The following is a 25,473-nucleotide window of genomic DNA, read 5'->3' on the forward strand; positions in this document are numbered from 1 at the left end:
ATTAAATAAATATTTAGTTTAACGGCCAATATCTATAATAGTCATTTATAGTTTTTGGCCATTAAAAAGATGCATTTTTCTTTATGTTACAGGTAGGGACAAAAATCTTATTGCGGTAGTATTTTTCAGTATATAGATTTTATTTATTTTTTAAAATAGTTTTTATCATATTTTATTATACTTAAACTAGACGCGTTAATCAATAGTGATTAATAGTTTTTATTATTATTTATTTATTTATTTATTTATTTAGGACCTTTCTGCGTCTTATTTTTTTTTCCACTAGATGTCACACATGAGTTTGTTTTCAGGGACATAAGCTTCAGTTATTAACAGAATTAGTTACACACACTCATTTAAAACACAGTAATATAAAGGTAAAGTGTAATTAAATGTAATTTCAGGTGTATCTGTCAAGGATGGCTCTGTACTTGATTTATTCGTTTTACTGATGTTGTTGAAAGTAGGCTGTGTTGATAAGTTCTAGTACCTGACATCTGTTTCATTAAAGGTTATATAATAAATTAATATACTAACAGCCTTGAAAAAAAAAAAAAAAAAAAAAAAAAAAATCCATAAAATTAATTCCGGCAAGTTTTGTAAATCAGCGGGTTTTTTTTAGACGCAAGTTTAATACAGAACCAGAAGTTTATCGGGAAAAAAATTAAACAAAAATATGATAGTTTTATGTACAGTATTAATATTACATCGCTATATTTTAATATATGGCAAGTACGTTGTATCCTGTTATCAAATGACAAACGCGCACAACAGAATAAGAGCGGGGCAGGCACGCGTACGCACGCACGCACTCACAGCGTATGCTTGCTTAACCAGACATACTGTACACACACACTTTAAATAGCAAACACACTTCTTCACTCTGTGGCACAAGGCAAAAATGCAGAGAGAGCCGGATTCACTCAGTCATCATCATGCAAAATGCCCTGAGGATAGATTCCTGACCAAGAGGACCGAATGGCTCCAAGGACCCTTCAGACTCCTCATTATAATCATTTACTTTTCTTATTTGAGACATACTTTGGCACATCCTCAGTGTCTGGACTACCAGCCACCTTTTAAACCCCCTTACCACCTTGAGTTTTGCAGGCACTATGAGAAATTTGGTTGTTGTGACCAAAAAGCAGACAACAGTATTGCAATGAGATACTGGGATATAATGGACCTGATTGGTGATGAGGCATATGCAGTGTGCGGTGATTTGGTAAAAGATATTATGTGTCAGGTATGTATGATCCTTTATTAACAAATAAGCTGAAATTGCTTCTGTGGTAAACTGCATTTTTAAATATATTTTTTTATTTATGTTTTAACAAGTTTGTTTCTGAAATGTTTGAATGAAATGTGTTAGAAGGTATCTGAGAAATTGCACTTTCATATTTATATTACACAACTTGAACAATTAATAGTGCCCTTAATAACATTATATTTTATAAGCTTATTATCCTGCATATGCCAATTTCTCTCTTATATTAAACAGCTTAATACCATATCTAAAATGTAAGGGATGTAATTAGGATTTATTTATTTATTTATTGCTTTTGACAGCAGAATAGAGTGTTGTCTACATTTCTGATATTTTAATACATTTAAATGCTTAAATGATTTCTGTTTTTCTCAATAGCTGTCATTCAATGATATAAATACATTTGCAGAAATTCACAGTGAATTCTTTTATTAGTTGTAAGACAAACGTCAGTCTTATCGCACATACAGTACATTTGATTAGATGTGAGAGCTTTTAAAAACAAACTACAAATCTGAAGATTATATAGTATGTTTGTGCTGCAGATTAATGGTATCTCATATCAGGCTCTTTTAAAAGTTGTACAGTTACATTTTGAAGTGATTTTACATGTAGTTTTCACTGGGGCAGATTAAGTAATTTACATTTAAGGATGAACCAGATCCATATTATAGGGCAGGGGTGCCCAATTCTGCACTTGGAGTCATACCTTCCTGGAAAGTTCAGATCCAGTCCTAATTAACACACCTGAACCAATTAATCTCTTCAGGAACACTTGATAAATACAAACAGGTGAAATAGGGTTAGAACTAGTGTTTTATAGTCCAGACCAGCTAATTCAAGTCAGAGTTTAGCCCTAATCTGAAAAAGGTTGAGTCAGAGTCTGAGAGAAAGTCATATATGAGTCGAGTTATAAACCTGAAGAGCAAGGGTGTCTGATTTTGCTCCCGGAGGGTCAACATCCTGTTGAGTTTAGTTCCAGCCAGCTCCAAAACACTTGCCTGGAAGATTCTAGTGAGTCTGAAGACCTCGATTAGCTGATTCACATGTGTTTAATTAGGGCTGAAGCTAGTTCTTGAAGTGAAAAAAAAAAACACCCACCGTCCCGCATGGTTGCCAAGTTTTCACTACAAAACCCACCCAATTGCTACTCAAAACGATCCCAAAACTAGCCAAATCATGATTCAAGGATGACCCTCTTCAAAAATTGCATTCCGGGGGGTAAAATACATGTTTTTTGGCAGGATTCCCCTGGTAAAATTTGCATGCCAGCAGTTAAATATCACGTTATTGGGGTAGCTTCAACCTGCGGACATGAAAAACAACCCGCGCCAACAGTGTTAAAACATGGACTTGACAACACTGCCCCTGAGGTAGACCAACACCACTTTCTTTCTTTCTTTCTTTCTTTATGTCCCCTAAGGGCAATTGATTTTACAGCAAGACCAGCACACAAAAAGACAATTTACAATACATAAAAAATTTAAAAAAAAAAAATAATAATAATAATAATAAATAAATAAATTAAAAAAAAATACACAGGACAACACAAGACCAAACTACCTTTTTCCACCTACTCCCCACCTGCCCAAATTTAGCAAAGAGATAGAAGTAGGAATAAATGAATGTTTGTACCTGTTACTCCTAACAGAAGGAAATCTTAACCATGATCCTGAGGGTAAAAACTAAAACTAGAGTAGAGAGGATGGGAAGTAACCGTTAAGATAAATTGGGCTTTTCTAACTACCTGTCGATTATATAGTTTGGGAGGATGACTGTGCTGAACTGCTAAAATCTTACTACTAGTGTTAACTATTTTCACCAATGCAGTCTTTGCCTTCACACCAAGACTGCCATACCAGCATAACATAGCAAATGTTAAAACAGACTCAAAATAAGATCAACGTTAAATTTGGACAGTCTCCGTAGACAGTACAGACGTTGCTGGTCATTTTACAAATCTTCTCCACATTTTCATTAAAATTCAGCTTCTTATCAATCACACATCCCAAATACTTATATGATTCCACTTGCAGTCATTCACGTGATTGGTCAGGATGATAGGTGACCCCCCTGGGTAGTGTGATTTAGGCCATGTCCACACATACACAGGTATTTTTATAAACAGTTTTCTTCCATTCTTCCATCTTCCATTTTTAAAAAAATCTCCGTCCACATGAAAACGCAAACGTATGCTATGATGCACTGTCAAGAGCATGCCAAACCAACAGGTGGCAATATAATCACAACCGTAAAGCCATGTTGGCCAATCAGAAGCCTGAACAAGTTTCCAGTAGGTGGATATAACAGTGTAGGCTTCGACAAAACAACCCAAAAATCACCATTTCAGAAGTCTAAAAAAAAACACCTCAACCATAGCTTATAAAAATCAAAACACTTTCGGGCGTTTTTAAAAATGTTCAGTTTCAGTGACCTGGTGCTGCATTTGCGTGTAGACGGACGAGCCAAACCATGTAGAAAAAGCTACGGTTTTAAAAAATAACCGCGTTCGTGTGGAAAGGGACTTATAGTTTGATTTCTAATCACCTAGACACTGAGTGGGGATGGGCAACTCTGGCCCTTGAGATCCATTTTCCTGCTTTGCAGGAGTTTAGCTCCAAACCTAATAAAACACACCTTAACAAGCTAATCAAGGTCTTGGGGATTACTTGAAAGTGAGTTTAATGAGGGTTGGAGCTATACGTTGCGGGAAAGAAATCTCAGGTTGTCCAATCCTAGTCTGGGGTGTGTTTCCCAAAAGCATTGTTAGTTAACTATGGTCGTAAGTTCCACTGAACTCTATTGGTAATGACGGAACTTGCAACCATAGTTGCTTTTGGGAAACGCATTCCTGAACGATTCAGACAATATAAATATGCTTTTGTTTGGGGTGATGAAGACTGGTTTTGCATCAGTGTTACATAAATCTCTGCAGCACACACACAGTGTGTGTTCTGGTCTAAAGACACAATAGCACAGAGCAAATCCTATGCAAGCGTCAGCACAGACCACAAAACTTATCTACAGCATTGTAGTACTCAAGCCTGGACTCAGTCTTGACTCAGACTCCAGATGCTCCACGAAAATGGTCAAGAAGTCCTTGAGTACTACAACTCTGGCTGGAAGTGCTCTACAGCAAAGCAGAACTCCTGGAACAGAACTGGGCCCCTGTTATAGACTAGAACATCAGAGACTTGTGGGTGAGGATGTTTGACTTTGAACCAGTAAGCTTCAGAAATTTAGTTAATTGTAAGACTTGTATTGCTCATTTGCAGGAATGTTCTCCATACGCCGCACACTTGTTTGATGCTGAAGACCCGTACACTCCAGTGCGGCACTTACCAGGACTGTGCTTTGCTTACTGTTCAGAATTTCACAGCAAGTGCCATTCTGTGGTCAAGTATCTAACCAACAGCCGGACCCTGCTGGAGACGTGCGAGAAGGACCGCTCGCATTTCTGCAACCTCATTAACCTCGCTGACCAGGACTACTGCTACCCCAACGTCCTGAGGAACAATAACCTGTACAGCAATCTGGGAAAGGTGGTGGAGGACACCAAAGGATGTCTGCAGCTGTGCTTGACGGAAGTAGCCAATGGGCTGAGGAACCCTGTGCTGATGGTCCACAGTGGAGATGATAGCCACCGCATGTTCGTGGCAGAGCAGATTGGCTTCATATGGGTGTATCTGAAAGACGGCAGCCGCTTAGAGCAGCCCTTCCTGGACATTAGCGGGGAGGTGTTGACTACACAGTGGCTGGGAGATGAAAGAGGTTTCCTAGGTCTCGCCTTCCATCCGAAGTACAGAAACAATGGGCGCTTTTTCATCTACTACTCCATTCTGATCAACGGCAAGCTGGAGAAAATTCGCATCAGCGAGATGAAGGTCTCGGCTCATGACATGAACGTGGCAGACCCCCACTCAGAGAGGTTAATAGGTTTGATCTATGTTTTTGTGCACGTGCTGTCAAAATATATGTGTTAAAGAAACAGTTCACCTAAGAATGAAAAGTCTCTTATCTTCTAGGGCTGGGACAATTAATCGATGCATCGCAAATCGAGAAATTATTCTGCATCGATTCTGAGATTTTCCGAAGGCATTGCGATTCTCTCTTGAATCGATTGTGAGCTTAGTTTTTAACAGTAGATGGCACTGCGTGCTTTAGAAATAGCTGTATTCCAGTTCCTTAAACACACACCACTTGAACCTAAAATAATCATTCATAAAGTTTGAAAAGGTTGAAGTGAATTACAAGGATGTTCACAGTGGGCTGTGTTTACATTAATCTCACATCATAAAAGCATAAAAGCCGATGTGCAAGTACATTTAGGCCCCATTTACACTGCATGGTTCAAGTGACCCAATTCCATTTTTTCCTCTCATGTGGCACAGATCGGATATGACCGGTGAACGTGTAAGCAGGAAAAAACCGCATGGATTCCGATTTTCTCAGATCGGATTCAGGCCTCATTCATATGTGGTAATAAATCGGATATGAATCGGATATGTGCATTTGCGTGTGCCATGCAAGCAGACAAATCGGATATTCCCCAGTAAATGCGAGTCGTACGTCATTAAAAAAGTGACGTCAACTCAGGTGGACGCCACCAACTGAGATCACATGACTTATTTTAGGTGCGATGGAGGACGAAGGATACACACAGTGGAGCAATACAGAGGTTTCATGTCTTTTAAGTCCTCTTTTTTTCTCCGCCGTACGAGACCAATGTTTTGCTGATTTTTTTGTTGACTTTTCAAAATATTGTGGAAAGCAAAACACTGTATAATTTTATTTGCATCTGCATCCATTGTATTTCGTGCTGTTTTACTTCCTTTTCTGGGTCAGAACGTCTACGTTTGGTAGTTTCAGCAGTGTATAGTGTAAATGCAAAAATCGGATACTGGTCACTTTTAAAAGATGAGGTAAGCGGGTGGTCAAAAAAATCGGATATAGTCAGAAAATCGGATTTGGGCATCGAGACCTGCAGTGTAAATGCAGCCTTAAAGACTTCAGCCAAACGCACAAGTGCTCTTTTTCGTGAAAATTTGAGTGTATGGTTAAAAACTAGCCTACAGCGCCATCTGCTGTTAAAAACTAAGCTCAGATTCGATTCGAGAGAGAATCATGATGCATTCTGAAAATCTCAGAATCAATCCACGAATTGCAATGCATCCATTTATTGTCCCAGCCCTATTATCTTCTCATCCTGAGTTGTTTCATATGCGCACATTGTTATTTTTTCTGTGAAACTAAAAATCTTCTTGGATCTTAAAATTTAGTAAAAATTTTATTGTCAACATGTCGGTCAAGTCCCAAAAATGCTTTCGATTTCAATATAGGTCATGTCAAGCTGCATGTATTACCTGAGAAACACTTTACGATTTTCGGCTGTCCCAGACGAAAGATGGGCATCATGAAACATTTGTGGCGATTTCTGTGATTTCTAGCTCCTAATCGGTTGTCTTGTGTTGTACAGTGAGAGAGGTGCACAGATGGCCGTTGTCACAGTCTTGCAACCAAAGATAGCCTACGATAATTTTCTGATAGTGTCAGAAATTCAGCATGATCATCGCACGGTGTGTTTCCTGCTATGACCAACGTTTACTGACCAGCCAATAAAAATGCGACATGAAATAGGTGTCATACAGTCTACATGCATGTCTCTACCGAAGTTTATCAGATCCATGTCACACAGTGTGATCTGCAATGATCTTATAGGATTGCTAAAATCGAGCAGTGTGTATAGAAGGCTTTAATGACATCATCAAACCTCATTGGTTCTTTGGAGTCTCGTGACCAAACGTTATTAAAGTACCAACTCACACCATAGTTGATTTCAGAAAACCATTTTTTTTTAAAAACTTACGTTTATGGTTTTGAATAGTAGGCTATTTATGTGTTTCTTCTCAATTTCTTCTTAAATGTTGTATACAAATCTGTATCTACAGAGTTCTTCTTGAGATTGAGGAGCCTGCAGCAAACCATAATGGTGGGCAGCTTCTGTTTGGTCTAGACGGATATCTGTACATCTTTACAGGGGATGGGGGAAAAGCAGGAGATCCTTTTGGAAAGTTTGGAAATTCCCAAAACAGGTAAGGACAGTTCCTTACGAGTGTCACAAATCATGCATAGTGCTTTGATAAAACTCCAATAACTCCCTCTTAGACATTTTTATCACAAAAGCTTTACCTGATATGCAAATATGTTTCAGATCAGCATTGTTAGGAAAAGTGCTTCGGATTGATGTGAATGGTAGCAGTACAGATGGGAAACCCTATAAGATTCCTCCAGACAATCCCTTTCTCGGAGAGCCTGATGCAAAGCCAGAGGTCTATGCCTATGGTGTGAGGAATATGTGGCGCTGCTCAGTGGATCGAGGGGATCCACTCACTGGTTACGGGAGAGGGAGAATATTCTGCGGTGATGTGGGTCAAAATCGATATGAGGAGGTTGACATCATTGTAAAGGGAGGAAACTATGGATGGAGAGCCAAAGAAGGCTTTGAATGCTTTGACATGAAATTATGCCAGAATTCTTCTCTAGGTGAGCTGGACCGTAAAATAATGACACACACATTTGGGTCAGAGAAAATGACAGATCAAATGCAGCATTCCAGAAATTTTTACTGCTCAGTGAAACTGGACACTGGAGAACTTCATACCACTGGCCAGTCAATAAATTTGTGCTCCTGATTTCTGGAGATTGTACATTTTGAGCATTTCAAATGATCTTTAATGAATAGTTACTTTAAAAAGTCATTATTTACTCCCATGTCATTTTTGAGAAGCTTGTGTTATTCATGTAAGAAAAGTTGATGATTTACACTGCCAAACTCCCAAATAAGAATTTTTCTTTTTTGAGAATTTTTAATTTTAATACATTCTTGATTTCAAGTCTTCTTAAGTCATATGATAGACTAGTTTAAGAAAATGTATACATGCATTAATAATCTTTTCCTCTGCATAGCTCTCTGATCATATATAGTTTAGCATTTTTCAGTCTAGCTAAATTGCAATTGGTCACATGACACAAAAAACAATGACGTATATAATATAATTTTAAAAAATATCCTTGCTACTTGTGCTGCGTTAAGCTAACTGAGACTTATTATAGCACTTACATATCATTGCTCTCTTGTTGATTTTGATTGCTTCCATAGTCCTCATTTGTCAATCGCTTTGGATAAAGGTGTCTGCTAAATGACTACATGTAAATTCAGTGTAATAATGGCTTAAATTTTTGTCTGTTCCTCAGACAAAGACAGAGTAAAACTACAGATCACATTTATGATTCTTCTGTCTTTTTAGAGCTTGGAAATACCTTAATATGTAGAAAGTAGGTTGGACATTCTGGATTAAAGAAAAATAATAATTTAGGATCAAAGCAACACAAGGGGTGAGAAACTAATAATGGACGGTTCTTTTTAGGATGAAATGTAAAGAAACTGCTTAACTTTAAGTATGTAATGAACAAACTCTAATTTCTGTATACACATTGTTTTAATTACATAAAAAAAATTTGTTGTTTTTATAGATGACATTCTGCCAATATTTGCCTATGGACATCATGTTGGGAAATCCGTAACTGGAGGTTACGTGTACAGAGGATGCGAATCACCCAACCTCAATGGTCTTTATATTTTTGGAGACTTTATGAATGGGTAAGGGCCAACTCTCTTTCATTTTTTAACAACTTAACCTAACTGTCTTTCATGCACAATCAACTCTCAATTAGAGCTATAAAATTTACAGCGCATGAGAGTCATTTTTAGGTCAATCGGTCACTACTTTTTTCTTAAAATATGTCTGGAAACAATGAAAATTCAAGCTCTTGTTCCTACTCAGACGATTAATGGCTCTGGAGGAGGATAAGAAATCTGGGAGTTGGAAGGAAAAGAATGTGTGCATGGGTGACACTAAAACCTGCTCTTTTCCTGGCCTTATAAATCATCACCACAAGTTCATCATCTCATTTGCAGAGGATGAAGCGGGTGGGTTTGTGCATAGAAAAAAAAACACAATATACACACAAAAACAATAATAACACAAAAATATAAAAAATAAATATATATATATATAATTTTATTATTTCCTGGGAGAACTTTATTTTTTGGCGACCTCCTACCCAAGTGCAATGTCTCCCTTTGGCACAATTTACAAATTCATGGATCCATCCAGGTAGGTATATTTTGGATATTTGGATACATTTTCTTCTCAAACAGTCATGCACACACGTGCAGTACAGTAAAAATGAGATGACAAATTTTTCTTTGCCTAATCTGTCTATACTGTATAAATAATTATAGGTAAATTCCCTATATATAAATATATATTTATATATATATATATATATATAAAGAGTTCTTGAAATGTAACAGATAAGTCTCAGTGAAGACATCATGACAGAAGGACTACAGGACGTGTCAGTTCAAGCGTCATGCGGTCTATATTCCTTTGGAATCTTGGAATCTGTTGCACATGCTTCTACCAAATGGTTTCCATCCAGACTTCTGGAAATCTGCTATCTATCACAGATAATAAATACTTATCAATAATAACTTAATGATTTGTTCATGTTATTCAATGAGATAGGGGGTCTGATATATTGAAATGTTATTACAGTGCCTTTAAAATACGTTGAATCTAGTAAAGTATGAATAAATGACTTAAATAGAGACTGAAATAACAATAAAGAACCAAACATGATATTTTTGAAGTTTTAAACAATTAACCAATGGAGAAATCAAGAGTCATCCTGCTGGAACCAGCAAGACTACGGAGATTATCAGCACATCTGAAATAACTCACTAATAGAAATACCATACATTAGTCCCAGCTGTTCTGTATTCTTTATCCCTCCTTAAATAGCCAACTGGGGAAAAAAACAGAGATTCATTACAAATAGGAGCAGCAGAAGGTCATTGCCCTCACAAACACACACAGCCTTGTATATAGATTTATACTGAAATAATTATGATGCCATTTTAAATTTCTTTTTTACCTCACGGCACTAAAGGAGTCCTACATTTTTAAGGTTAATGAATTTATTTCCTCTGTCTGTCTCTATTCACAGGAGGGCACCTCCAGGAAAATGCAAATACAAGTCACTTCCTGTAAAGGTCAGAGGGAAGAAAGTGCCATTCACACCTAGAGAATGTAAGAATATTTCACATCCTAAAAAATTACTGGTGTTGTCTACACTGTAAAGAAAAAAAAAAAGATTTTTTTGATGTTGTAGACATGTACATTTTACAAGAAAATAGTACTTTAGTTTATCTATTTCAAAGTTCACATTTAATTCAGTGTTACTTGCTGTTTCTTTGTAATTGTTTGTGGAATTTCCTATTATTTATTTTATTATTATTTTTTAAGATTACCAAAGAAAATCAATTGCATTATGTAACAGAATTGCCTGAAGACTCATAAACGTGTGTATATCTTTTTTTTTTTAAGTGACTGTGCTTGGCATAAGTGAAACACCTACAAGGTCACCACTGGAAAAGATTGTACTCCCCACTAAACCACCAGGCACACGTCAGCCCACAAGTGCCAAACCCACCACATCTGCACCGAAGAAAAAAATTCCGCCCAAAACCACTACAGCAAAGTTGAGCCAAGAAAAGTTAAAGAAGACGACTCAGGCAAAGGAGAAGCAAATAAACACGAGCACAAAAACACTAAAGAAGGTTCCTCCTAACAAGAAGTCATTGTTACAAACCAAGAAGGATAAACAAGCCACAGGAAAGCCATCTCACAATCCCAAACTGCCCAAAAAAGGAGCTCCGGAAAAACGAAAACCACCAACAAAACCAAAAGATGTGAAAAAGCCCAAGGTCTGGCTACAAAAGACTGAAAAGACTAAAAAGAGGTGAAAAAACCTGTGAAGAACAAACCTAAGGTGACTGTTTCTCAAAAGAAGCAAGACAACAGCAAAAAGACTAAATATTCTTTCACTAAAAAGAGAAAACTTTAAATAAGCCATGCGTGTGGGGTAGTAATCAGATGGTAGTAATGAAGAGCAGTAAAGAGAATTCAAAGAAATCCCGTTCAAACAATGTATCAATTGAATTGCAGTTTTGAGGTCAGTCAGATGTGTGATATAAAACACCATAGTGAAAACCACAATAGTCCTGCTCCAACAGTTGATTTTGTTTAGCATGCAACACAGAAGCATTCTTCATATGTTGGACTTAATTTTGGAATGTGGTGAAGTAATTAGTTTGGGGCAATGATCTTTATTTTAGACCAAAACTAAAATTAAAAAGAGAAATTCTAAATAAAATAATAATAATAAAAAAAAGCTTTCTAATGACTTTCTTAAGCATAACTCTTTGAAACTAAAATACACTGAATTATAAAATGTGCTAATTTTATGACATACCTAAGAAAGTCCAAAATGCACACTTTTGAAATATAAACCCAAAGGGGCACTGCTTTTCCTTTAATAGTCACAGACAGAAAGCAAACTTATATATACCATGCAGAAGTCTTTCTTGGTGCAAGTAAAAATGGTTTATTCAATAAAGTGTATTTTCTTGCTTACAATAAAATTATTTTTAATGCAGATCCAAGTGTGTATGAGGGTGTAAATGATGTATTACTTACTACACCCTTGTCAACTACAAAAGTAGTTTTGTTATTGAAGATTTAAAAGGAACCACTATTGCTGAACAGGTCTTTAGAATTTTACTGTATTAAAATCCAATTTTATTATTATTATTTTTTTTTACTTTTGCTATTGTACAAGCACATATTTGCATATTATTCCAAAAGTAAAATGGAATTTCAAAATGGTACAACTTTTAATGCTAAAAGTTATTCCACAAAACATTTAATAAAACACTTGAGCTTTTAAGTGAACGTGATTTGCCCTTTTTATGATAAAGTCACCCATAAAGTGTAAAGGAAAAAGATTTTCCAACACTTTTTTACAACGTTTAATAAGAGTGGTTCATGAAAAAACTAATTATTTTCAATACATACCTCTGCAACATAAAATCTCTAAAGTCATCACTGTGTAGTATGTCAAAAAATCCAAGCAAGTTAGCAATCTGCCAGCATTTATCTGATGACATCAATACAAAAAACAATCCATCATTCAGGATCCTTATCATTTTCAGCCAACAGGCTCTTCTTTATTTTGCGTCCAGGTAAGCTTCATCACAGCATGAAAACAGAAGCCATTCATTCCATGGACAATCTGAATTATGCATCTTACATATTTGCTATCAGCCATTTTATATAAATGCATATATTTGCTTAAATACCGTATTTGCAGTGTTTGTAAAATTCCATAAATCAACTAAAAATCTATCACACATAAGTAGAATTTAAGTGAAATTGGAACTTTATATCACTGAAAAATTTGAGGTGAAATTGGATTTTTATATCTAAATATGATATGTACTATATAAAAAAATGTAAGTTGCCTTTAAAAGAAAATGTACCTTGTATTTTAAGAAGGGGTCCCTACAGGGAATCATATTTGCGTCCTTGACATCAAAATGTTTGAAAAGCCTAAAACTATACCCAATGCTTAGAGTAAATTTGATATTATACCGTTAAAATGGTTATTCTTCAAATAAAACCAATCAAATAAATAATCAGGATTTATACCTATAATGCCTATCCTATATGTTACACATATTTTGTACACACTTGAAAGCTGCTTTCAAATTTTAAGCTATTCATAATATATACAGACTATAAACTTTTTATAGATTGTGTCATTTTCAATTACACTGGGATGCTGATGATGATCATAACCGCAACAAGAGGATCACAAACAATGTTAAAAAAAATAAAAAAAACATTAAAGGTCTATATTCTCACATACAGAGCTTTACAGTATCCTGTAATTAAAGCACAGGTTATGGGCATACCATTATGAATGCTTCGGAGGACATGCTGGAACTAGATTATTTGTATTCACTAATAACTAGGTTTCAAAAAGCCACCGCACAACAGAAGTTCAAGGACTTGTCTAGGAGATTGCCTAAAGGTGATGATTTGTTGGACTGGTGAAAAGATCAGTGAGGTTCACTTCTATGCAATTCTTGTACCTTGAGATATTTGTTTAAACGGGGCCCCCAGATCGTGTCCGGTGACGTCTAGGAGATTGCCTAAAGGTGATGATTTGTCGGACTGGTAAAAACAGAGGTTCAATTGTATGCAACTCTAGCACTTAAGATCTTTGTAGTTTAAAAGGGGCCCCCAGATTGTGTTGACTGGTTACAGTGAGTGCCTGAAGCATGCAAGAAAATATTTTCACCTGGTTCTCTATCGTCTTTTTAGTCTATATTTCTAGCACAAAGCATGTTCTAACATGTATCTTAATTAGGTTGCCCCTCAAGGTACTCATATTTTGTAGTTTCTTCAGATTTATGATAATCTTGAAGAATTTAAAGGTAGATCACACAAGTTGTTTGCTATATATGTGCTGTGGCATCATCAGAAAATCTGCGTCTACACTTAAAAAATGATGTCTACTGTACAAGGACTGCCAAATTATGCCCCCCAACAAATATCATACAGGCCACTATACTGCCAATAATTAGCATTTAAACATTCATCTAGACTAGGTTTTCTCAAACTTTTAAATTAGTGACCCCAAAAACTTTGAGGAACCCCAGTTTGACAAATTCTGATTTAGAGGACACTTTTATCTAAAATTATTTAAAGGAATTTACAAGTAATTTTACAATTTCATTGTTTTTTTGTTTTAATTTATTTATTCAAATTCACTTTAATCATAATAGATTTAGTTTATTTGTGCTGGGGTATTTTTGCCCCCTCATCTAGAATTTAGGGGTCATTTGTGCAACAAGTCAAATAACTGGTAATTTCCGACCCTGCTGGCAACAATGCCCTGCAGTATGACATACTATACCTGCTCTAAAACATTTAGATTTACATTTACTCATTTAGCAGATGCTTTTATCCAAAGTGACTTACAAATGAGGACAATGGAAGCAATCAAAATCAACAAAAGAGCAATGATATGCAAGTGCTAAAAAAAGTCTCAGTTAGCTTAATGCAGTACACGTAGCAAGTTTTTTATTTTATTATATAATAAAAAGAAAACGGAGAGAATAGAAAAAGAATTGAGCAAGCTAGTGTTAGAGGCCTTTTTTAATTGTATAATATATAAGAAGACAGAATAAATAGAATAGATAAATATTCTAAATGAATAGAATTATTGGTCGACAATATATCGCCAAGGCCGTCAGCATTAAGCAAATATGCATTTGTATCATTTAAACAAATCTTTGAATGACTAATGAAAATTTCATTTCACAAACCTTGCAAACTTCCAGCTGTGACATCTTGTGAAGTGTGCATTTGTATCCTACATGATTGTGTGTTCTCTGTGTGATGGTCGGTCCATGTGAATTGAATGCTTTAAACTTTAAACTCATGATTTCAAATTATGCTGCACTTTATGCATTTGCCCACTGTCATATTCATGTCATTTTCTCTGTGTGCGGTATGTAAAATGAGTGTTACCCTGGCTTTATTTGAAAAATATGATTTCCAATGCACACAAACTTCTCAGAATACCAAGTGCCCTGCTGGTTACAGTTTACTAACTTTTTAATTATATTTTTATTAAATATTTATTTGTGAAAAATACTTTGACATCTAAAGTATAAATATATACTTTCCAAGATATCGGCATCGGCTGTCAAAAAAACAATATCGGTCGACAACTAGATAGAATACAAAAAGATTAGAAAAGCTAGTGTTAAAAAGCAGTTACAGTAGTAAGTTAGAGGAGTGCTAGAAGATTAGCTAGTAGAGTAGAAGTTTTTTATTTTATTTTAAAGAATAGAATTAGAATAGAGAGAGCTAGAGTTAGAGGGTCAAATAAAAGATGGAAGAGATGTGTTTTTAGCCGATTCTTGAAGATGGCTAAGGAATCAGCTGCTCGGATTGAGTTGGGCAGGTCATTCCACCAGGAGGGAACAGTTAATGTAAAAGTCTGTGAAAGTGATTTTGTGCCTCTTTGGGATGGCACAATAAAGCCACATTCACTTGCAGAACACAAGCTTCTAAAGGCCACATAAGTCCAGTGGTGGTCAGTAACGGAGTAGCTTTACTTTGTTACTGTACTTAAGTAAATTTTTCAAGTATCTGTACTTTACTGGAGTAGTTTTATTCTGAGTAACTTTTTAATTTTACTTCACTACATTCCAAAGCATAAGATCGTACTTTTTACTTCACTAGATTTCATAAAACATATCGTTACTCCTGATAATATATCACATGCTCCGACACGCAGAAGCGGTGTCCGATTCAAGAACGAACTGATTCTTTTCAATTAACCTTTTAAATTGGTTCGCAAATCGCACCAAACGATTCATTCACGAATTATAATGATCCGATTGCAGCTGTTCTCGAGTCGACAACTCACTGATTCAGATGAACCGTTTAGTGCGAGTCTCCAGTGATCTAAACTGAATCCATAAATAAGAACCGGGATCTTGTTGCTAAAAGTAAGTTACTAATGTCAAATTTTAGGATTAATTATTGTAACTGAAAACCATATTTAGGTCGAAACTGTTAGTTGTTTGTGAACTAAATCTGCTGTAAAAGGTGATCTATTTAAGCCCACTGAAATGCTTGAATGCAGACACATCAACATCCGTGTCATGTTTTAGGTCAAAAAAAGGAAACATTAAAATAACACAGATTAAATAAAATAATGTTAACAGTTTTATTAAAACACTACGTGTGATGTCTGTTTTTATATTGTTTATCAACAGTATAAATTTTTATATTGTTACGATTAACTAGCCGAGTAGATGGATATGAATGTTTATTTATAACCAAACTGAAAATAAGTAAATATTGTTAGCTGATGCTAACTGTCTAGCTAACAATCTTGCTGGTGCTAAGTTGAGGTTATTTCTAGATATAAAGTCCAAATATTTTTATTCAACCATCTAGATAGATTACATCAGGTGGAAAAGAAAGGATGTGATGTTCAGAACATGGTAACTACAGTAATTATCAGGCTGACAAGTGATGCCCTCTGGGGGCATTTGGCCAGGGCTGTTTTTTACACCACAGACAAGGTTTGAGAAGAAAAAAAATCATAATGAAAATATAATTATATTTTCCTTAAAATGTTTAGGCCTAACTTCGGGCCTTATTCTCAAGTCATATATAACTGTAATGTTCTGCTAAACAACAAACTTTAAAACACTTTTTTCTTACTGGTGAAAATCAGGACAAATCTATTTTCTCTCAGGTACATCGCAGTGTAAGCTTCACAGTGATCACTCTCGTCAGCGTAGTCCATGTCAACAACAATCTCCATACAGTGGTTATTTTAGGAAAATCCCAGGCATTTTGTGCAGTATAGGATTATAAAAATATGTGCGAATTTAAAATTAAATTAAGTAGCCTATATAAAATTGCTAAATAAATCTATCTGTACTTTTTTACTTAAGTACATAAAAAAAATCGAGTACTTTTGTACTTTCACTCGAGTAAAATTGAAAAAGGAGTACTTTTACTGGAGTAATATTTTATTACACATATCTGTACTTTTACTCAAGTACTTGATTTGTGTACTTCGTCCACCACTGGTCTGAAGTAATGAATTTAAGTAAAGGGGTGCAGAGCCAGGGGTGGTTTTGTAGGCAAACATTAAAAGACACAATACAGGTCCTTCTCAAAAAATTAGCATATTGTGAAAAAGTTCATTATTTTCCATAATGTAATGATAAAAAATAAACTTTCATATATTTTAGATTCATTGCACACCAACTGAAATATTTCAGGTCTTTTATTGTTTTAATACTGATGATTTTGGCATACAGCTCATGAAAACCCAAAATTCCTATCTCAAAAAATTAGCATATCATGAAAAGGTTCTCTAAACGAGCTATTAACCTAATCATCTGAATCAACTAATTAACTCTAAACACCTGCAAAAGATTCCTGAGGCTTTTAAAAACTCCCAGCCTGGTTCATTACTCAAAACCGCAATCATGGGTAAGACTGCCGACCTGACTGCTGTCCAGAAGGCCATCATTGACACCCTCAAGCGAGAGGGTAAGACACAGAAAGAAAATTTCTGAACCAATAGGCTGTTCCCAGAGTGCTGTATCAAGGGCACCTCAGTGGGAAGTCTGTGGGAAGGAAAAAAGTGTGGCAAAAAAACGCTGCACAACGAGAAGAGGTGACCAGACCCTGAGGAAGATTGTGGAGAAAGGGACCGATTCCAGACCTTGGGGGACCTGCGGAAGCAGTGGACTGAGTCTGGAGTAGAAACATCCAGAGCCACCGTGCACAGGCGTGGGCAGGAAATGGGCTACAGAGAAGCAGCACTGGACTGTTGCTCAGTGGGTCCAAAGTACTTTTTTTTCGGATGAAAGCAAATTTTGCATGTCATTCGGAAATCAAGGTGCCAGAGTCTGGAGGAAGACTGGGGAGATGGAAATGCCAAAATGCCTGAAGTCCAGTGTCAAGTACCCACAGTCAGTGATGGTCTGGGGTGCCATGTCAGCTGCTGGTGTTGGCCCACTGTGTTTTATCAAGGGCAGGGTCAATGCAGCTAGCTATCAGGAGATTTTGGAGCACTTCATGCTTCCATCTGCTGAAAAGCTTTATGGAGATGAAGATTTCGTTTTTCAGCACGACCTGGCACCTGCTCACAGTGCCAAAACCACTGGTAAATGGTTTACTGACCATGGTATTACTGTGCTCAATTGGCCTGCCAACTCTCCTGACCTGAACCCCATAGAGAATCTGTGGGGATATTGTGAAGAGAAAGTTGAGAGACGCAAGACCCAACACTCTGGATGAGCTTAAGGCCGCTATCGAAGCATCCTGGGCCTCCATAACACCTCAGCAGTGCCACAGGCTGATTGCCTCCATGCCACGCCGCATTGAAGCAATCATTTCTGCAAAAAGGATTCCCGACCAAGTATTGAGTGCATAACTGAACAATTATTTGAAGGTTGACTTTTTTTGTATTAAAAACACTTTTCTTTTATTGGTCGGATGAAATATGCTAATTTTTTGAGATAGGAATTTGGGGTTTTCATGAGCTGTATGCCAAAAAATCATCAGTATTAAAACAATAAAAGACCTGAAATATTTCAGTTGGTGTGCAATGAATCTAAAATATATGAAAGTTTAATTTTTATCATTACATTATGGAAAATAATGAACTTTTTCACAATATGCTAATTTTTTGAGAAGGACCTCTATGTAAGATTTCTTTTTTATTAGAATATCCAAAATCTACTAGAACAATGTTATATATTTTGCTGACTTATGTACTTGCATTATCCCAAATGTTTCGAAGAATGTTTAAATCCAGAGAAATAAGCAGTTTTAACTAGTGACACGGGCCGTGTCCATAGTGTCATTGTGTCGCCTGCCAATGACGTCATAACCCCTCGATTTCCGGTTTTGTTTTGTAGAAAACATGGAAACAACAAAGATCCATTAATATGTTATGCATTTTATTAAACAGGCAACGACCACACAGAGTAGCATTATAACAGAACTTTCAAATGTATCTAGTATGATAAAACAGCTCTGCTTTACCCCGGAAGGAGCGGAAGTGGTCGACTGTGGCATAATAAAAGCTCTGCTGCTTTCGAGCCGTGTGTCACGCTCGTTCAGTGACCTTGTTTCTCTTCGACTGCTTTCAGCTTCACCCTACTTCATACTACAACATTAATAAATCATTAGCTTATCCATGAACATGATGGTAGTAGGGCTGCTCGATTATGGCAAAAATCATAATCACGGTTATTTTTGTCAATATTGTAATCACGAATATTTAACACAATTATTAGTGGACCACATGACCAAAACTTTATATGAGTGATTTATTTAAAGTTAGTGATGCATATCAAATATGTATTTCCTGTAAATAAGCTTGCTATGACATCTACATTGTACAGACCAGCGGAATTTCAAACAAACAAAAAGGTCCTCAAAATTATTGAAAATAATTAAACTGTCAGTAATAAAAAAGCAAAAGACAAATACAATAGAATAAAAAGATACAAATAACTGTGCTTTAATGTTTTTTTATGCAAGTCTCAAGCAGTTTACAGCCTACTACAGAAATGAATAGTCAAATGTAAAATAAAACAGCATAGTCTTCACTGTAAGAATTAAACTTTTTTGTTTCCTAAAGCTACAAAAATTCTTCACTCGAGCAGTGTGTGATTTTGAATTTGTCTTTTGTTGTTTGATTAATAACGCACAGTCGCATTAGGAAAATATCCCGCCCGTCACTTTAAGAGCCACACAGATCAAATTTACCGTTACACGCTTATTTTTAACGCTCTTTACATTCATTTAATACATGACCGACCGTTACACGCTTATTTTTAACGCTCTTTACGTTCATTTATTACATGACCGACGAAAGTAAGCATGAATAATCACTAAGCGCCGCATTTTGACACATTTTTGCATGTATTTGACCGTTTAGGCGTGCACCTTAAGCTAAAAGATGACATGTCCGTGTTCTGTTCCGTCTCTGAGCGCATATCTCTTCCTGAGGAGCAGCGCAAGTTCTCTTTCACGCTTTTAAAAACATGAATAAATATACTTCTATAAATCAAGCACGTCCCATTTTGCAAAAGTCACATTACATGATTTTACTGATTTGCATGTGAAATTGGGCTTTTATGGAGGAACGAAAGCGCAGCACTGCAAAAGGGGGCGGAATAGGGCGCAATATTTGTTTTTATCTCGATTATTGTCTTATCCTTTTTCGATTAATTGCACAGCCCTAATTGGTAGCCGGTGCAAACTGATAAATAGAGGTGGGACGTGCATTCTTTTCGACTCATTAAAAATTAATCTTGCTGCCACGTTCTGGATTAATTGTGAAGGTTTGATAGAACTGGCTAGAAGACCTGCCAAGAGAGCACTGAAATAGTCCAGTATGGGCAGAACAAGAGCTTGAACAAGGAGTTGTGAAGCATGTTCCGAAAGAAAGGGCTTGATCTTCTTAATGTTGAATAAAGCAAATCTGCAGGACCAGGCAGTTTTAGCAATGTGGTCTGAGAAAGTCAGCTGATCATCAATCATAACTCCAAGGTTACCTGCTGTTTTTAAAGGAGTTATGGTTGATGTGCCTAAATGGATGGTGAAATTGTGATGAAACGATGGGTTTGATGGAACCACAAGCAGTTCTGTCTTGGCAAGGTTGAGTTGACGATGATGGTCCTTCATCCAGCAAGAAATGTCTGTTAGACAAGCTGAGATGCGAGCAGCTATCGTCGGATCATCAGGACGGAATGAGAGGTAGAGTTGAGTGTCATCAGCATAACAGTGATATGAAAAGCCTTGTCTCTGAATGACAGAACCTAGTGATGCCATGTAGACAGAAAACAGAAGTGGTCCAAGAACTGAGCCCTGAGGCACCCCAGTAGTTAGATGTTGCAACTTGGACAACTCACCTCTCCAATATACCTTGAAGGACCTATCTGAGAGGTACCGTAAGACTCAAACCACTGGAGTGTGGTTCCTGAGATGCCCTTTGCTAATAGGGTTGAGAGGAGAATCTGGTGCTTAACCATGTCAAAAGCAGCGGACAGATCCAGCAAGTATTGAATATTTGGAATCTGTTCTTGCCAGTTTTAGGGCTTCAACAACTGAGAGCAAGGCAGTCTTGGTTAAATGTCCACTTCTGAAAGGAAAGGAAGAAGGGAAAACGGTCTACACTTCTGTAAAAGAGATGGGTTAAGGGAAGTTTTCTTAAGTAGTGGGGTTATACAAGCCTGTCTAAATGCTGAGGGAAAAACACAAGTGTGAAGGGATGTGGTGATGTGAGTGAGTGCAGGTACAGCTGCAGGGGAAATGGCTTGAAGGAGATGAGATGGAATAGGATCAAGCAGACAAGTAGTAGAATGATTAGAAGACTTGGTTAGAGTCTTCTGCCTCGGAAGGATGTGAACAAGTGCATGTTTGCTGGTGACATGTGCTTGACAGATTGTGGTGCTGAAAATTGTGCACTGATGGTTTTAATTTTGTCTCTCCAAATCAGTGTAGCGCCATTTTGGCAAATCTGAGCAGTACGCAGGAGGCAGAAGAGAGGAATAGTTGAATAAAGTTGTTATTTTTGTTTTCTTCGTGTACAAAAAGTATTATCGTTGCTTCATAACGTTACGGTTGAATCACTGTAAAGTGATTAATGACAAAAATTTTCATTTTGCGGTGGAGTAATCCTTTAATGAAGAACGTTAAACAACTTTAAACAAGCTCTTACCTATGACGTCACTGCAAACCCAAACAGTACTACTTATAAAGACTGAGAACACTACAGTTAAAATCTGTTACACTGATGCAACTTAAAACAATTAAATTTGCTGAACAAGGAAATAAGTTTCCTAAGATAAGTTTTAATTTTGTGTAGCTCACCATTTCTGATTAAACACCAGCACTTCAATTAATATTTTTATTCAGTATGCAAGCATGTAATATTTTTATTCGGTAAGTAAACTGAGTGACATAAACTGATGTCATCCACGTCACATGCTCTAACCAACACTTTCAGAAGAACATTTCTACATGGCAGATACTCGCAAGTGAGAAATCGGGCAGCTGTGGCCTAATGGTTAGAAAGTTGGACTTTTTAACTGAAGGTCGCAGGTTTGAGTCTCAGTGCTGGCAGGAGTTGTAGGTGGGAGGGAGTGAATGAACAGCGCTCTCTTCCACCCTCAATACCCATGGCTGAAGGGCCCTTGAGCAAGGCAGTGAACCCCCAGTTGCTCCCTGGGCACTGGATATATAGCTGCCCACTGCTCCGGGTGTGAGTTCACGGTGTGTTCACTTCTCACTGCTGTGTGTGTGCACTTGGATGGGTTAAATGCAGAGCACCAATTCCGAGTATGGGTTACCATATTTGGCAAATGTCACGACTTTCACTTTTTTTTCACTAAAGTGCAGCAGAAGGACGCCCATTTTCCACAAGTTGGTACGATTTTTCATGTCTTCATGGAATATCTGTAATATACTTTCATTAAAATTCTTCAATAGTCGTGTAAAACAATTCATTTTTTAATTGTCAAAAACAGCTACCCATTTTGGTGCATGTCTCTTTAAAATGATAATTCTACTGCTCACCCCATCACTCACTTCCATTTTTGTGTATTTGGTGGCGCATTACCAACAAAAACAAAACTAATCTACTGCGTCCTCAGTGAAATGGCAGACAGCATACAACTGGCTGAGGGCGGTAATATGCTAATACTGGACATTCATTCAGTGATCGTGGGCGGGGTTGTGGCCGGGTACTGCTCAGAAAACATCTCAGGTTACTTAACATAACCTTGGTTTCCTGAAAGGAGGGAATAAGACATTGCGTAAAATGCTAGGGGAAATCACTTTTTTTCCAAACTTTCCTGAAACGTCACTGGATAGTGCTATTGCGGTGCAATAGACAATGCCATGTGAGCACTTGCCTGCTTGATGGGCTCAGCTGCTATAAAGGCAGTCCCGAGCGCTATATTACCTCAAAACTTTTTGACTGAGTGAGAGCTACTATTGGACCCTGAGGCAGTTTTTACATGCCGACTTACACAATGTCTCATTCCCTCCTTTCAGGGAACCAAGGTTATGTTAACCCAAGACGTTCCCTTTTAATTTGGTTTCTTGACATTGTGTAAAATGCTAGGGGAGCGTGTAAAATCTCCACCATGTAAAAACAGTGGCATCCCTTATCCCAGCCAAGTTAACATGGGGAAATACCACACATGCCGTGACGGGTGAATACAGCGAGGGGCGAACGCACTGCTCCTCTATGTCTGATACCGGACCTAGTTGAATCACCCAGACATGCACCTGGCAAGTTGCCAAGATTGCACCAGTGCCATCAGCACTGCCCTGCACACAGTTGAGCAGTGCTGGACTAATACACATATGGGGTGGTAATAATGAAGCATCAAGTGAATTGGTGCATACAGAATTTGATCAGCTTACATAAGCGAGACACATAGTGTGCTGTATAATGGCCTGTGTAGACATACAGTACCTTTAGACCCAGCACAAGATGATGACAAACTCCTGGTGGAGAGTAGTTTGTTTGTTTATTTTTTCACAAAAAAAAAAAAAAGTGTATGTTGACAAGTATGTTCTGCCCAAGCCGTCAAGCCTAAACTGACGTCATCAGAAAAGAAATGCCATTCCAGAGCTGAACTTAAATTTTGATTAAAGATTACCAAAACAAACTTTTTCTTTTTTCACCGAATTAACTTGCACAGATTAATTGTTCACATCAAGACTAGCAATGTGTGCTAGTAAAGTAAATAAAGTCAACTTTACGTTGACTTTAAGAGGGGAGAGAGCCACGATCACGCATTCTGTGAATGAACAGAAACATTTGCTCAATCATACGCACTGTGAAGGTTCCATAGTTTCGTAACATTTGAAACAGGGCAGCCCGAGCTTTGTATGTATAACCCACTGCTCGCGGAGGGGCATCACATTAGGGAATGATTTTGACAAAGAGGCACCTTTTGCATTCTGTCTACCAGCTTTGTCACATCGTACAGAGGAGCAAATTTTACTGTCGACCTGTCTACAAGACTCTCAGTGCCAGAGGCTGAGGCTAGGGTAGAGAACAGTCTCGCATTTAAGCACCGATCATAAAGGAAGAGTGCTGTAAAAGTGGTATTGTCAGTCGGAGAACACCAAGTGTGCGTTTTGTGCTTATATGAAGCAGACCATGTTTTATGATAGGGGCTACCTATACTGGGCCGCAGAGTGGGGGGGGGTGGATTTGTACTACGCATGGTCAATGCTCTTGAGTGGGGAGCGTGCTTTGAGAGTTAGTGGACGGCCGAAAGACATCTTATTTTATACTCCGAGGTGGGGTTGCTTACACTGGATGGGAGTGAGAGCAACTGACACACTTCACACTTTACACATAACAAGTCGCATCTGAAGCGGGGCTGCATATATCGTGTGAATGAATAAGCAGCCAGAGCTTACTGCTCTTGCACGTTATAGACTGCTGCTCCAAGCCAGGAGCTTCTTATAACACATGAGTGAGTAAGTGACTGGGACTCCTCCGTGCTCTATACTCTGCTGAGCATTGCTTACGGCGTGTGAATTAGAGTGCAGCCACAAACATTTCTGTGTCCTGTACACGGCTGGCCGCTGCTCCAAGGCAGGGGCTGCTTATACCACATGAATGAGTGAGTAGCTGGGACTCCTTCTTGCGCTTCACACTGCTGACCGCTGTGCTGAGGCACTCAACATAAAGACACTAAATTGAAACAAAATCAAAATATAATTTAGTTTTTTATTTTATCAAAAAAAGGGATTAAAAAAAAAGGAGTTAATAGATTTTTATTATTGTAGTGTGAATTTGTCCCCACACTGCTAAGACACATTTATATGTTATCACAATGCAAAAGTGAATTTGAATGTCCACTTTAAGGCTAATACACAGGCATGAAGTTAACAATTACTGGATAATAAGACACCTAATGAAATCTGCAAGTATGTAGTAAACATTTACAAACTTTATTTTCTTGGCTGAACTGGTTGCCTGCTGAATCTTTCTCAACAATAAAGGTAACTTCTATTGTGTTGAAATGCAAGTTGTGTGATGTTTCCTCAGACATCTGGACACAGACTCGTCTTTCTCTTTTCTAAATCCATTATTGGTTATATACTCACTTGAGTGTGTTTGTGGTTTTCTAGGTTTGTGCCGAGTTCCACATATCACAGAAAGCAACAAGCACCAGCAAGATTTCAGAGACCTTGCGTGACATTCTAAATGTTTATGATCTTTAGGTGAGTTTTAATTTGTCAACACTTAATACCTCCATTCGATCTATAAAAGAGAGTTTGCTTGCTTGTTTAACATGCTCATGTTTGCTTTCTCATTGAAGGATGTGCACAATGTTGCCCTTTGTGCTTCCCTGGTGTACCTGTGTGAAGAGGACCCACAGTTCTTCAAGACTTGAATTGTGAGTATTCGGTGCATTAACAGAACTGCTAGTATCAATAAATGCAATTGTCTAGTTTTGGTCTATTTAGTTGAACTTACAGTTGGACACTCTATGCTTATTCCAGGTAGAGTAACAAATAGTTAGTGCCAGACATTACTGACGCTCCTGCCATTGCTGTCAATGAAAGCACTACAAGTCCTGTAAGCACTGCAGCTATGATGGATGGTCTTCCGGTGTGTTTGACATGTTCAGAGACACTTGTTCA

The 25,473-nt window shown here is 37.4% G+C and overlaps 1 protein-coding gene across 1 annotated transcript; it reads left to right on the forward strand.

Annotated features, from left to right (window-relative positions):
• The first annotated feature begins 703 nt into the window (after positions 1 to 703).
• Positions 704 to 25,223, forward strand: hhipl2 (HHIP-like 2). Its single transcript, XM_042743117.1, is given in 11 exon segments — positions 704 to 1,246; positions 4,543 to 5,195; positions 7,216 to 7,359; positions 7,479 to 7,810; positions 8,801 to 8,927; positions 9,112 to 9,257; positions 9,366 to 9,444; positions 10,340 to 10,422; positions 10,720 to 11,124; positions 11,127 to 11,164; positions 25,149 to 25,223. Coding segments are annotated over 11 exon segments (2,427 nt in total). The 5' UTR covers positions 704 to 901.
• The last annotated feature ends 250 nt before the right edge of the window (positions 25,224 to 25,473 follow it).

The sequence above is a fragment of the Cyprinus carpio genome, chromosome B17, assembly GCF_018340385.1.
Source record: "Cyprinus carpio isolate SPL01 chromosome B17, ASM1834038v1, whole genome shotgun sequence".
In the NCBI taxonomy this organism is placed as follows: domain Eukaryota; kingdom Metazoa; phylum Chordata; class Actinopteri; order Cypriniformes; family Cyprinidae; genus Cyprinus; species Cyprinus carpio.